The sequence below is a fragment of the Natator depressus genome, chromosome 1 (assembly GCF_965152275.1).
Source record: "Natator depressus isolate rNatDep1 chromosome 1, rNatDep2.hap1, whole genome shotgun sequence".
Lineage (NCBI taxonomy): Eukaryota > Metazoa > Chordata > Testudines > Cheloniidae > Natator > Natator depressus.
The window spans coordinates 245436666-245452365 of NC_134234.1; the positions used below are offsets into that span (position 1 = coordinate 245436666).

General features: G+C 44.8%; 1 protein-coding gene across 3 annotated transcripts in view; it reads left to right on the top strand.

Moving 5' to 3' along the window:
* BRAF (B-Raf proto-oncogene, serine/threonine kinase) overlaps positions 1-15700 on the top strand; it is a 122365-nt gene that overhangs the window by 2167 nt on the left and 104498 nt on the right. For all 3 annotated transcript variants that reach the window (XM_074940023.1, XM_074940040.1, XM_074940033.1), the window contains exon 2: positions 14751-14852. In XM_074940023.1, coding sequence (XP_074796124.1) covers positions 14751-14852 — 102 coding nt within the window. The remainder of the gene's footprint in view (positions 1-14750; positions 14853-15700) is intronic.

Here is a 15700-nt window from a genome sequence, read left to right on the forward strand (position 1 = left end):
ATGCCATAACATGAGTGTGTATGTGCACGCTCTCTATATTTTACACAAATGTAGGAAGAGAAAGTGATGTGTATGTAGTGAGAACGATCATATTTTGTTATTGTTAAGTGGCTACTGCTCTTGGACCAAAGATGTGTGTGTTTTAAGTAAAAACCTGAATAGAACAGTAGGAACCAGATTTATTCATGTAACGTGCTCATCTACAAATGTAAATATTTCATACATAGACTTTAAACAGAGTAAATTTGTAGCAGATAAAGCACCATAGTTCAACTACATTAAGTTGCTATTATGAATACACTTTTTAATTCAGCCCTGATGTTCAGTTGCAAAAATGTGTATGTATGGTCTATACTTATTCAGCTCTCTCACATTTTGAGGAGGTCTGGTTAGCTATCAAACAGGAGACCTATCAAACCATCTTGTGAGGGGTGACTTTGTTCTCGAAAAGGATAGCTACTTAAATGCGAACACCCTCCTTTATGCTTCTGTCAAGTTCCCAATCACAGATTTGTAGAGAAGAATTCTTTTTTTCTTAAAGACAATGGAATTCTAAAGTTCTTAAGTACCTACTATAGAGTCTCATCAAAAAGCTCAGCTTCAGTTGCTTTGAGTCAATATCTAGAATGGCTTCAGGGTCAGAGTGAATGTTGTCTTGAGCCCATGTGAAAACCTAAGCTGAAGTTACTGACACATTACAGGAAGTTTAGTTTTCTTTGTAATGTTCTTTTTTGGGCTATTCCATAGGTTGTTGTGTGGTTTTTTTTTTAAATGTTAAAAAAGGGGGGCGAAAGTGTTTGGGAAATTTTGAAAAAGACTTACTTAGTAAATTTGTGTTTTGAAATACTTGTATTTTAGTTGAGTAGGTAATTTATACTGAAACCATATGCCTTACTATGAGATTATGTGGCTAATGGCCAGAGCTGAAGTGTAATACCTTACACGTTCAAGATTTAGGATTTAAACAAAAAAAACCAACCCCAATTTTTAGGCAATGTTAAGTCTTTATAAAAAATTTTTATTAAATCTTGAACTTCTTACCTCAAATGTTAAGTCTGTAATAATAAAGTGTATTGATCTTTAATACTTGCTCTGGTAAAGAAAACAAAGTTGAATACATGTGTAAAACTAAAAGCTTATAGCTGGTGATGTGGGGGGAAGAATTCACTGTGCTAGAATGTTGTAGTTGCAAGAGCACATCTCATCTGAAAAATCATGCAGGATTCATAAGTAGGACTTGGAACCACACATGTGCTTACAAAAGTGTGGTCCATTTAGGAAATTATTCCTGAGGGCATTCTGTGCCAAAAAATTAAAAATTCTGCACACAATATTTTAAGCCTCTGCATTTATTTATTGATAAATCTTGCAGAATTTTTAGTATGGCAGTGGGGAGCGCAGGCCGCTGGGTGTACGAAGGTGAGAGGTCACCCTGTAGCCTCCCCACTGCTAGGACATGGACTCAGTGCTGAGGCTGTGACTGCCCCAGAAACACCCTGGGGCCCTGCCCTTCTGCACCAAGCACACCAGGCATGGGACAGGCAGGATCAGAGTGTGGAGGGGCTCAGTGTGGGGGGATCTAGGTGTGGGATGAGAGGATTTTGTGTGGGACAGTCTGGGTGCAGGCAGCTCAGTGGGGGGGTCTGCGTGTGAAGGGATCTGGATGCACAGAGGCTGGGGGCAGGGGGGTGCGTTCCAGATGCAGGGGCAATGGGACTCTGCAGGGGCTTCCAGGTGAAAGTGGTTCAGGCTCAGCAGAGGGATCTGGGTGTGGAGGTTTCAGCAGGGGGGTCTGGGTGCTGTGGGAGTGGGGCTTGTTGGGGTGGAGGTCTGGGTGCAGCTAGTTGGGGGTCGGTGTGGGGGTCTGGATGTGGGGGCTCAGGGTGGTGCAGGGGGTGAGGCTCATCAGCATGGGGGTTTGAGTGCAGGGATGGGGGTCCAGAGGCAGGGGGTCTGGGTGCAGAGGGGCTCCAGATGCAGGGGTTGAGGTTCAGTGGGGTGGGATTTGAGTATGGAAGGCTAGGGGGAGTCCTGGGTGTATGGGGTGAGACTTGGTGAGGGTGTCTGGATATGGGAGGTCCAGATGCAAAGGGGTTGGGCAGATGGGGGAGCAGCTTCCTGTACAGTGACACCCCCTTATCCCCCCCAGAGCTGAGGAGCAATGGGGGCAGGAAGCAGGGGAGGATGCTGAGCTTCCTGCAGCTGGGAGAGGTTTCTGGGTGTGGTTCTGACACAGCCCCAGCCACTCCTTGCAGGGGAAGAGGAAGTCCCCAGTTCTCTCCTGCCTCCAGCCCAGCCAGAATTAGTAGCTGATCCCGGTTCAGGTGTCCCTAGCCCTGCAGTGGTTTACCTCTCCGCCGACTGCTCTGAGTACCTGCAGTGATGTACCTGCGCAGCTAGGGAGTGGTGTGTGACTTGCAACTTCCCTGTCAGAAAGTGATTTTCTGCGGGGAAGCAAAGACATTAGCGGGAAACATGAATTCTGCACACGCGCAGTGGTGCAGATTTCCCCCAGGAGTAAGAAATGCATACTTTCTAGAGGCACCGGGACCTGTAGACAGTAGAGGTATGTGCATTTAGGGGATATTTGTCTTTTACACCCCCTACTCCATTCCCATCAGTTGTTTTCTTATAACCTGTACTCTCAGATGAGGACAGGGTTTTCAGGACCTGGTGAGAACCAGAGATGAGCCTACGGGAACAATCCAAGTATTATACCCAACTTCTAAGCGGGGGCAAGGGGGAGATTTCAAGGTGGGGAACCAGCCCTCCAGGGCTCCCTCTATGATCTTGCCTTCTTTCCTGTCTCTTGGTGCGTGGAGACTGAGGCATCCTCTTCTGCTCCCAGTGGCCAATCCAGTTGCCCAGACTCAAGCTGTCTGTCTACTCTCAGGTGAGCTTTGGGGAGATTAGACATCCAGGCTGGTCCACCCCAGGATGGATTCTCAGAGCCCAGATGGGGAACATCATGGGTTTGCAGGATGATTGGAAGTGTTTAGCAGCTGGGAGGAGAGACTAAATTCTTGTCACTGGGGAGTATTTCCAGAATTATTAAATCATTCCAATTAGATTCGGTTCTTTCAGAGGAAGAAATTCAAAATAGATGACTCAGGAAGTCCCCAGGGAGACACCCAGACTTATTGGACTCCTGGTGCCACTTTAATGGCTGGGGAAAATAAGTTCTGCTTCAACCTTTTTGGAAAATGTCGTTGTTTTCAGTTTTGAAATTATTTTAATTTTTTTACTATTCCATAATACAATTTTTCTGTTGATCCGAAACAGCTTTTCCCACAAATTTTGTTTTGCTGGAAATTTTGAAACTTTTACCTTTGTTCTCTTTTGGAACAGTTTATTTTTCAAACTCGCAACATTTCCCAGAAAACAAAAAATCCAGTTTCCACCCAGCCCTAATGAGAATCCACCTTTAATTGAGTGGTACTTCAGTTCATACTACTTTAGTCTGGAAAAAATTTTTTTCTCCTTTTGAAGTATTTTCCTGCCAAATGTAACTTTATGTAACAGATGTTTGGGGATTGAATGAATTTTCTCTTATGATGAAAGTTAATGCAATATGCATTCCCAATGGAAGTACTCTACTTTGGTGATGCCATCCATGGTATTTTCCTCATTACAAGACACAAGGTGCTAGCATTGAAAGGGTCCATGTATCAACATTCACTCTTTTTGCTGAAAACTGAATCTTAGAAATTGGTTGCTTTGGGTTTGAAAAAATGATTGCAGTCAGTTACAGGTTGTTGATGAAACAGAGTATCTTTGTGACATCTTTCCTGGCAAAATGAAATGTAGTTAATACCCTTTTATTATAGAAGCACTATAATTTTCTCCAAAATACCCAACAGCAAGCAAATAAATGTACTAATTAATACACTAAAATGTATTTACCATCAAAATATGTTGCATAGCTCAGTTGTCAGTGAGTTTATTAAAAATAAGAATTCTGTTATATAGAGGGATACTAGCAGTAATTTCTACAGTATATTTAAGCATACAGCATATTTAAGCTTCTGAAACAGTGTTATTAGTAAGGTAAATTGAAACAGTTAAACTTGCTGAAAATGGTAATTTTAGTTTTTAAAACAGTATTTGAACTGTTGCATGAGAGTGCTATAGAGCATGTAGTCTGAATTTTGCATGTATTTTACTTAAAGTTGTCTGTAACTTTCCTTGATGTAAAATGTTTTCCTTATTTGACAAGTTAACATTTCATAAATTAAAATAAGGAATTTCATTTTTTTGCAAAGCATTGTGAGCAAGATTGTTCTCTTTGGAAATTTTTTTTTGGCAGTCCCTTAACACCTTTCACAAGGATCATCTTTGACTTGTAAACGTCAGCCTGGGCAGGATTTTTTTGATTAATTTAATGGAATAAAAGTTTCTTCTATCTCTTCCTCTTCATCCAGATGTCCTGGACACAATAACTTTTTTAGTTTATTGAAGTATTCTCCACGATTTAAATATTCTAGTCAAGGGAAAGGAAACAGGTAGCTGATGCTTCCACAAATATACATCCAGCAGACCAAGCTGGAAGGGTATGCCATAAAATTTTCTATTCCAGACATTCTGAAAAGAGCATACAGTCTTTGCTGGAGTTACTATAAGATCTTTCAGTGTCCTAATTGCTCTGACTCAGAAAAAGAAGGCCATTCCTTTTATTGGTTGTTTTTTATTATCTAGCACCTAGGTGCTTATTTACAAAATTTAAAAATAACACACCTATTCACTGTGGATAAGGATGACCAGGTTTGGAATCCCTTGGGTCTTCTGGCTCTCCTTATGTTCATCTTGGCCTATGCCAGCTGCACTAGCTGGGAAGGGGAATCAAAACCAGATTCAGCCTTGACAGAGTGACTACACTATTACCACATTTCTGTTTCTGCTTCCCTTATGGGCCAAAGTCAGTTACTCCAGTTGCGGTCACCAAATCCAGCTCCACGTGTCTTAAAATAAATTTATCTGACATAATGCAGGAAAACCTCACATTTATTTACAATGGTTTATTTTGTCTACTAGGATATTATAAGTGTTGATAGTTTGACACAAAGTTTGGATTACAAACATGAAGTATTACCTACAACATAGATAAATGTTGTTTTTAGTCTTCCTCCATCCCAAACTTCCAGATACATAAGGCTGTTGGGCTTTCTTGTAGCATGTCCAATTCATGTTACAGCCCATCTCTTTGGAATTCTTTGGTTCCATCTGTACTAAGCAAGTATGCTATTATAGGGACATGGGTTGCATATAAGAGTTATTTGCATGGATTGTCTTTGCATTGGTTCAGCATGTCCACACTGCAGATCAGTTTGAAAAAACACTTTTATCATGTTCATATGTAGTTCTTTCAGCTGGTCCTGTATCAGGGCATTTTGGGACTTAACTATCTCATAGTGCTAGCATAGCTTTGTGGAACACTTACAAAAATTTGTGATCTGAAGGGCATTCTGAAAGACTTGTTTAAGCATTCTTATTTGTTGCAGTGAATCCCTTTGGGGTTGTCACCTTTTTCAGCATGAAGCGCACAAGAGACGTTTTTGGTGCAAAGCTCTAGTACCAGCGTCACTGAGCTATTGGCCTGGAATCCTTTGGCTTCTCTGGGTTAGCTAGTATACCTCCCTATGGGAAAGGGAGAGGGGAGAGACTTAAAGGACATTTGTCACTGAAGGCTCTGGGTCTCCAGCATTGTTAAGTGGGGCTACTGAATTGATCTTAAATAATTTTCTGAAGGCTACCAGAAGTTTAATTTCTCCTGACAAAGAATACCATTCAGCTCATGCCACTAGGTGAAAGAAGAAACAGATTCTTTATTTCAGGTATTTCTGAATAAAAGAAAAGGGCATTCTGAATATGAAGGATCTAGTACAGGGTCGGCAACCTATGGCTTGCAAGCTGATTTTTAATGGCACACTGCTGCCTGCTGGGTCCCAGCTGCTGGCCCCGCTCAGCCCGCTGCTGAACCCAGGTCGGCAGCAGGCTGAGCAGGGCCAGTGGCCGGGACCCCGGCAGGCAGCAGCGTGCCATTAAAAATCCTACCCGCCCCGGCCTGCTCTTCTCCGCCGTCCCCCCTCACTCTCCTCCCCTCCCCCGGCGGGGGCAGGGTGAAGAAGCTTGGTCCTGCTGCCTACTGCTGCAAGGCAGGCAAGCTTTTCCCCCCCCCCCGCCCCGTCTCTTTCCCCAGCGCTCTGGGTTCCTGCCCCTCCTCCTCTCTCTCCCTGCCGCCGATCAGCTGATGGCCTTTGCGAGGGAGGGGGAGAAGCTGAGCCGCAGCATGCTCGCTGCTCCAGGGAGGAGGCGGAGATGAGGTGGGGACGGGGCCTTGGGGAAGGGGGTTGGAATCAGGGCATATCCCCTCCAGTCCCCTGCCGTGAGCCACTCTAGGCAGGGGGCTGGGAGCGCCCACACCCCCACAACCCTAGCCTGCACCCCCAGCCCTCTGCCCTGACTCCTGCACCCCCACATGACTCCAGCACCCCCCATGCCCTGACTCTTGCACCCTCCACATTCCCACCCCCACCCTGAGCACCAAACAGGAGCTCCTGCACACCCCCCCGCCACATTCCCACTTGCACCCCTCGCACCGAATGGGAGCTGCCCAGGTAAGCACTCTACACCCAAACCTCCTGCCCCAACCCTGAGCCCCCTCCCTCATTCTAGTTCCTGGCCAGACCCTACACCCCAACTCCCAGCCTGCTCCGTCACCCCCAGCCCTGTGCTCAGTGTACTCCCACCCTCAGCTCAGTGCAGAGAGAGAGGAAGAGAATGGGCTAGAACCAGGAGAAGGTAGGTACCCACTCTATGTGGGCAGGGCTGGGATCCCAGACCGGCAGTGGGCTGAGAGGGGCCGGCAGCCAGGACCTTGGCTGGCAGGAGCCAGCGGACGGAACCCCAGACGGGCAGCGGGCTGAGCGGCAGCGGGCTGAGCCACTCAGCCCACTGCCTGTTCGGGGTTCTGGCTGTCGGCCCGTTGCCAGCTGGGGTCCTGGCCGCAGGCCTCGCTCAGCCTGCTGCTGGCCTAGGTGAACAGAACCCCAGGCTGGCAGTGGGCTGAGCGGGCCAGTGGTGTAAGATCAGCATTTAAATTTAATTTTAAATGAAGCTTCTTAAACATTTTGAAAACCTTGTTTACTTTACATATGACAATAATTTAGTGTTATAATATATAGACTTCTAGAGAGAGACCTAAAAAATGTTAAAATGTATTACTTGCACGCAAAACCTTAAATTGAAGTGAATAAATGAAGACTCAGCACACCACTTCTGAAAGGTTGCCGACCCCCAATCTAGTATTTCTGGTAGGAAAAGGTAGAAAATAATGTGTCTGCAATTTTTGTAGCTTCCTAAGGAAAGTGACTGGCTGTGCTCTCCAGACTTTTGCAAACACTTAAGTGTGTTTGGGGGTGGGGAGTGGGGAATGCAGTGCAACCATTGGAAGTATCACAGGTTTCTTATAAGAGAACAACACTAATAATTCTGGATGTAGCCTTTTGGTCTGGCATCAGTTATGCATTTCTGTAAAATACTTTGGCAGCCATAGCTTAATACCATAATATTTGAGTGCCTCTGGGACAGAGTCCCCTTGGCAATAGATCCCCTGTTCTCAAACATCTCTTACCGAGAGTTGACAGACTAACTACACTAAACACGTCTTACACAACATTTATCTGTGAACAGTAACATATGAGCTTTGTGTAGCTATCTTAAAACTTGTTAAGATTCATAATCATTGCAAGGTGTATGTACAAGTATTTTTAAAAAACAATGTATTTATATTGAAAATATGCTTTATGCTCTTAGCGTAGAAATTAGTCACCTGGAGATAATTCTTGTAATGGCCCATTTGGGCAAGGGGGAGTTGCCACCTCATCCTGTTTGGCCGGTGATGCTATGCAAGCTCAGTTGTTTAGCCTTGAACAATACTAAGACTTTGAATGGGAAGCCATCAGAGGCAGCAAAAAACAAATGAAACCACTTAAAGGTAAAAACAAAAAAGAAAACATTACAACAAGCAGATATTCACCCTGTCTATGAATAGAAACTGAAGGCTGTTTTTGGTACAACATGAAGGGAGAAGCATCCTATCCATTTACTGAGGATAACCCTGTGTGGAGCGGGGATGTTTTCCTGAACTTTCAGATTATGGTTCCTAAGAAACCAGCTATCCCTGCAACAGACTGACCTTTTGGGGGAAAATCTACTTTATTAAATAGGAAGGGTAACTGTTGATAAGTGTAGACTCAGATTTGCATTTTATGATTTTGTTTTATATTGTAACCCTTTTGTTTCCACCACTCTTGTTTCTAGTTAAATCTTCATTCTTACAGTAAAACAAAAATAAGCTTAAGTGCTCACAAGTGCCGTGTGTTGCACAGGAGTGCTGGTTTAAGGTAAAATTGGTAAATTGGGGTATGCTGAACCTTTGGGTGCAGAGAATCTGGAGTTTCTGTGAGTAGCCGGTGTCAGAGGCTGGATATCACAGGGGAATGATTCAAAGGGACTTGAGGATTGAGGCGCATCTATTGTTAACCTGTGAGGCAAACTTAGGGCTGCCATAGCCCAGAGGAGAGTGCTTGAGTGGTTGAAAGGCTGGTGGTGTCAGGGAGCTGATGCCCAGCTACCTCAATAAAGACTCTCTTTTTGCAGAAAGCAGGGGGTAACAAGGTGACTCTCAGACTTGGCTATCCAAAGAACTGTCACAGCCTTCCAATAGTAAGAACCCCTCTCTCTCTCTCTCTCTCTCTCCCCCCTCCCGCCACCTTCCCCCACCTTCTAGCAAAAGTAGGCTTATGTGTGCTTGCATGTTGTATTTATTATCCTAAGGCTTGTCAACATGGTACTTTAGTGCACAGCAAAGGGATGTAAATTTTAATCCTCACGTGTTGCACACTAACCTGACCCAGATGGGGCGCACTAAAAGTTCCTTAGTGCGTGTTAATATAGAGTACGTTAACATACTTTTAGTGCATGCCATCAGGCTCCACAGGAGCCAGTAGTGCATGATATGCTAGTGAGGACTAAAATTTACACCCCTCTCATGTGACTAAATCTCTGTAGACAAGCCCCTGGAAAAAGTGTGGTGGGTGTGGGTAAGGGTGCGGTTAAAAGAGAGCTTGAGAACAGAGGGGTGTATTGCATTTATCCTGCAAAGTCACATAGTTAGTGCTTATTCTTATGCTGTCCAGCAGTGAGTTCTATAGTCTTGGGCTGGTTCTTGCAAAGATTCTGTCTCCCATGACTGAGTTGCCCATATTGATCAATAGTTTCATTGTTGTGGCAGAAGATAGCTGTAAGGGAGAATGAGATGTGGTGATCTCTTGTGTAGCTAGAGCCATAAGAAGCTCATATGCACTTGCTTGCAGTGTGGGTTCCTTCCAATTGTCCAAACGTCTGTTTGTGCTGCTGGAGGCAATGGGCTTCCTTCTTAAAGACCCAACATTCCAGCTTTTCCCACATAGATGATTGGGGTACCTTGTGTGGAAGCCCAGCTGGATTCAAGGCCTTCTGCACTGGTACAGTATCAATGGTGTGGACCTAGGAGAAGAGATATTGGAGCCATCGTGCTTCAAAATGGATTAAGTTACAGATTTAGGTCCTGATAGCCATAACAGTTGCTGTAATGGCATGGCATAGGAGACCTCTATATGAGGTGACAGCTACGGATGCTGTAGTGTTAAAGTCAAGTGTTTTTTTGCTACATGTGATTGACTGCCTCCATGAAGTAGTGGCTTGTTCAGGCTCTAGCTGCAGTTAGGCAGGGGCTTCCAGATTCCCTCAATCAGACTGAAGTAATCACATGCTTTCTGCTTGAGATGGGTTGTACATACATGGCGCTTCATTCTTAAGGAGCTTTTCTCTCTAGGACAGTCTCTAGATCAGTGGTCTCCAACCTTTTTATGCCCAAGATCACTTTTTGAATTTAAGAGCAACCCAGGATCTGCCCTGCCCGCTCACTTCCCCCCGCCCCCATTCCTCGCTCTCCCCCACTCACCCTCACTTTCACTGGGCTGGAGTAGGGGGTTGGGGTGCAGGCTCCGGGCTGGCTCCAAGGGGTTCGCAGCATGGGAGGGCTCTCCGGGCTGACCCTGGGGCAGGGGATTGGGGTGCAGCATGGGGAAGGAGTTTGGGTACAGGAGGGGGCTCTGGGCTGGGGCAGAGTGTTGGGGTGCTGGAGGGGGTACAGGGTGCTGGTTGTAAGGGGGGTAGGGGCTTGGGGTGAAGGAGGGGGCTCAGGGCTGGGGGACAGGGTGCAAGAAGGGGTTTGGAGTACAGGAGGGGGTATGGGGTTCTGGCTCTGGGAGGGGGTTGGGGTGCGGCCTCCTGCCAGGCAGCACTTACCTTGGGTGGCTCCCGGTTGGCAGCGCAGCAAGGCTAAGGCAATGCTCCCTGCCTGCCCTGGCCCCACACTGCTCTTGGAAGGGGCCAACATGCCCCTGTGGCCCCTGGGGAGAGGTGCACAGGGCTCTGCGCATCACCCCTCTCTGCAAGCACTGCCCCCACAGCTCCCCATTCCCGGCCAATGGGAGCTGCACGGGCAGTGCTTCCAGGCAGGAGTACTGTGCAGAGGGAGACCTGCCCCCTCCGCCCGTAGCGCTGTGATGGGCTCTTCCGGGAGCGGCATGGGGCCAGGGCAGGCAGGGAGCCTGCCTTAGCGGCAGCCATGCTGTGGCACCGGAGAGTGTAATCGACTGGTTGGTGACCACTGCTCTAATGCACCTCTTCTGAGATAAGATCCATGAGGTGAGTTTCAGAGCTTTCACTGACCTTGTATTCCCAGAAATGGTTGATTCAAACAGATAGGATCCTCTCTATGTGCAAGATAGAATGGGTGTTGTCTCCTGTGCTAGGCAATTCTTCAAGGATGGGGTTGGGCAGTGTACCACAATATGTCTAATTACCGGTTACTTGGCAGGAAAGAGAATCTTGATTTGAAATACTGTCTACAATCAATGTGAGAGCCATGTGAGTTGTCTCAGATTGAAGCTAGCTCTTTCATGAGTGGGGCACACCACAGAGATCTGTTTGTGGGGTCTGCGAGCAACACACTATTGGAGTTCTGCATAACTTGTCTAATGATCCACTTTTGAGGGATGCTTTCTTTACTTACTGGATGGGAGTTCATGTACCTTCCCCCTGTAAGTAATGCACCTAAGTGGGTAGAGATCAAGAGGTTAATTTTTCTGGTAGACTCCTTCCAACCATTTAAGAAAATTCACCAATTCCAATAGAAAACGTCCATGATTCAGTATGAAAAGGCGTAGTTTAGAACAGGGGTCTCAAACTCAATTTACCTTAGGGCCACTGTCAGTTCTCAAATCCTCCCAGCCGACTAATAATGTCACTCTGTCCCCCCAAAACTCTGCCCCCCACCTGCCTAAGGCTCTGGGAGGGAGTTTGGGTGCTGGCTGTAGGCTCTGGGCTGGTAGTGCAGGAGAAGGGGGTGGGATTGCAGGCTCTAGGAGGGGTGCAGGCTCTGGGAGGGAGTTTGGAGGGGGGAGGGCGTGTGTGGGGTGGGGGTGTAGGCTCTGGGAGGGGTTTGGGATGTGTGGCACTTACCTGGGGCTCCAAGGCGGGCTGGGCCGAGGGGCCGCCACGTGCTGCTGCCCCCAGGCACAGCCCCCGCAGCTTCCCGTTGGCCGCAGGGGTGCTCGGGGAGGTGGCAGCGTGCGGAGGCACAGCCCCACCCCTGGGCCGCAGAGAGGGGCTGGCAGACGTGTGGAGTGAGCAGGCAGACACTGCTCAGCTCCGCTGCGCAGCCGGGGCCCAGGCCCTTTTAAATTGCCTGGGGGAGGGGAGCACTAAAGCTCACTCAAGACACAAGCTGAAGTCACCAGTACCAAAGGAGAGCCTTCATTTAATAAGTCTGCTCACATATCAAATAGTTGTGAAGGCTGTTACACTAAAGTTTAATCACCACATTGACATCGAACATGGGCACCTGAGCTTATAAATGTAGTATACACAATATAAAAAAACGTATCTACCTCCAGTGTTAAATAGGGCTTTAGGTATCTTAAAACTAAGCAGTGATCACAGAGTTCCCAGCCCACACCACACTTTCTGTGAGCATGAGAAATCCACTCTACCACTATGGCTGGAGTCCCTACTAAACTATATCTCCACTCAGCTCTTGATATGGTTGGCAATTTTCAAGAGCACTTAAGTGACTTAGGAATCAAGTCTCACTGGCTTTCAATGCAATTTTCACTTTTAAGTCATTTAGGCACTTCTGAAAATCCCACCCATGGACAACCACCTCATGGTGGGGCTTAGGACTCAACATCCCTCTCCTACACTAACAGCATCACATACGTAGGTGGTTGAGGAAGGAATCGTCAGTGGACAAGGTGGTCTCATCTGGCTGTCCCTGTACTACCAGAAGCTTCCCCATTTCCTCTCTGTGGTGGCTGGAGGGTGAATGACTTCCTCCGTCCCTGCAAGGATGTTTTCTACTTTGCATCCAGCAGTTACTATTTTGAGCTGCTTTTTCTCTCTCCCTCCAGTTCTACTGCTCTAGCACTATTATGATAACAGAAGCAGCAGCACCATGAGGAAAGGAGGGCCGCTCTATTCAGCAGCTGATAAGCAGATAGAGAGCAGCTTTTCAGAGACAAAAACTGGAGTTAAAGCCCTGGAAAAGCCCAAATAGCTGCCGAATGTACTCAAAGAAGTTGGGAAAGAGCACACAATAAGTTCTAAACCAAAGGTCTCAAACTCATGGCCCGCGGGCCATCTGCGGCCCACAAACCTCCCTAATGTGGCCCACGGGTCTCCAGCAGTTTGGGGACTGGGTGTCTCCATCACTTTACCAAGTAAAACTCCCTACTCCCTTATCTGGAACAGATTAGATGACAGAAAAAGCTTTCTGATTCTTTTGATATGTGTATACATTGCACAGCTCTCTCATTGCTGCTTCTTGGCAGGCATACAACTTAATGGTCACATTAACAGACGTCTGTTTGTGAATTCAGAGAAAAAGTTGGTCTTTACAGCCAGCCTCCACCGAGTTGACATATGTAAGATTTGGAAGACTGCCACAGAGTTCTATACATCTTTTTACAAACTATTATTGCTTGAACTTGGCCTCATGAGAAGAATCAAGATTTATCATCAGTGCTCCAAACTTGTACTGGGTTAGAGGTTACCCAACTGTCTTTCCAGCTCGTTTTATTTTCGTGGTGTCCCCATCTTTAATAGCTACTGCTGAATAACTGAGATCTTTATTAAAATATGAGTTAGGTGTATTTTGAACTTTTAATATGTTCATTCTGTGTTGCAGAAAGATTTTTCTCTTTACTTACCTTCTAGTATAATGTTTCAGACATCCTTGGAGTTGGGGTTCTGTTACTGGTATCTTTTAATAGAACATAAAGCTAATTCCCTGCAGTTCTTTTTCTGGAAAAGTATAAGTTCTAACAATCACCACCATCCCACCTCTCTCTCCTTAGAGACTGAGGGATTTGTATTTTCTTTCACTGACAGGTCACAGGAATCTCTGAGGTTCCACTGGAAGAAGCAGTATGCAGTTCTCCATTCTGGAGCTGATGGCTTTTTGAATTTTGAGCTATGTTACTTTCTCACTAGTCTCTAAGTAATAGTATCAATTTTGAATAGTGATACTTTTATAAATGGTATCTTCAGAGAACAGATAAGTATTTTTTCTCTGACTTGTAGAAATCAAATCTTCCTCAGTTTTCATCACATTAAGTTGATAGCAAATGTAATTTTAAGAACAATAAAAATCTCTTTTCTGGAGGCCAGAGTCTATTGGTCCGACAAGTGAAAAAATTCTGACTTCTTCTGGATCAAAATATCTTGTTTTCCTGTAAGTGAACTTACTATTGTATTGATTTAGCTTCAACAACCGAACGTTGCTTAGTGATGACTTACAGTGCAAGGTAGCACTCATAGTCATCTCATAATGCTAACAGTGGTTATTATTGGCTATTTCAAGAAGTTGCAGAGTCAGTGGGAAAAACTTGCAAACTGAGGAAGTGTAGAGCCCCAAGTGTACAATGTGTTTAAGATCAGGGCATTTAAATACTGCGGTGATAGGTACATTAGAAGTATCTAGATCATGTGATTACAGTGGTTACCAGTTTACCACTGAATGTTTAACATGTGTTGGTTTGCAAGTGTCATTATAGCAACTTGAACAAATTAATAAAATCCTGAAACTTTGAATATTACAGATTAATTTTCTCCTCTAATCAGATTTCCGTTTTGTACTGTATCATATATAACCTTAGACAAGTCACTGCACTACTTTGCCTCAGTTTCCACATCTATAAAATGGTGATAAGACTTTGTAAAGTGTTTTGAGATCTCCATATGAAAAGTAATATGAGAGAGATGTTTGTTTTTCGCGGTTCCTGCATTTCAAGAGGAAAGGGTTTTGCTCAGTTTAGTTTGAGTGGAACAGAACTGAGACTGTATTGATACAGATAGCAGGTGATCATAATCACCACAACTTGCTGTTTTTGATTGACATTACTGATACTTTGAAACACTATTTTCATTAAGGACTTCTGTCAAGAAAGCTCTGGAAAAAATGATTGATTTGGGTTTAGGACACATTTTACAGTCATTTCAGTACAATATGGAGTCTCACTTTTTTCAGCCTTAAAGATTAACTTCGTTTTTAGCTACTAAAATGTGAGTTCATGGTTTTACGTTTTTTAAAATCTGTCCCAGACTTGCCTTTTTTGATTTATAAAAAATATATTTTTATCTTTTAGGTATGGAATATCAAACAGATGATTAAATTAACACAAGAACACATAGAGGCGCTGCTGGACAAGTTTGGAGGAGAGCATAACCCACCATCAATATACTTGGAGGTAAGCTTTGAGTATTAAATGAACTCCGTTGAGTTAGTGTAATATGCTGTATATTTTTCAAGTATAAAGTAACTGTCCAGTAGAAGACTGATCGTAATACTTGCAATAGAGAACTGTTTCCTCCTTGACTATATAAAAACAAATTATGCTTTTAATACTTAAACATGGAAAAGAGATATTAGTGAGTCTGTCCCTCTTTCGTGACAAGCTGTAGGGTTCCTCCTGAGTAATGTGTGTACCACTGAGGGAAAGGCAGAAAACTATTGAAGTAGGTGCGCTGTTACAACTAGCGTAAAACGTAAAAGCCTAACGGCAGCTTTCCATTCTGTATTCTAAGTATGTGGAGGTGTGCATATGTATATATCACCACTCTCAAAACCTAAGAGCCACTCAGGTATGGGGGGTTTTTTAAATTTTTTTTTTACTTATAGCTTTCCTTCACAGACTCAAGTAGAATCAAAAAATTGTTAGGGTTGGAAAGGACCTGTTTAATTCATCCCCCCTGTTTCCTGAATGTTTGTAATATTTTTAGACCACATTTAAATGGAAAGATAGTACCAAAATAGTTTAAGCTCTCAATCTCTTGGTTTTCTGTAAGTACACCTCCACAGGTCTTCACTCTTGAAGTTTCATGGGCACAGAACCATTTGAAGCCATACTAAAGAGCCTCATATACCAGCTGCATCTCTATAAAAAGAGGTGCAGTGGTACCACTCATTCAGTTTCTGCCCTTTGGCAGGTATTAAAACCATCGTGGGCTAACAAGAAGCCTTTTAATCGTAAACGATAGTTGCCTTTTGGCATTGTATAATTAAAAATAAAGATCCTGTTTGAGGTGCTTCCAGCTT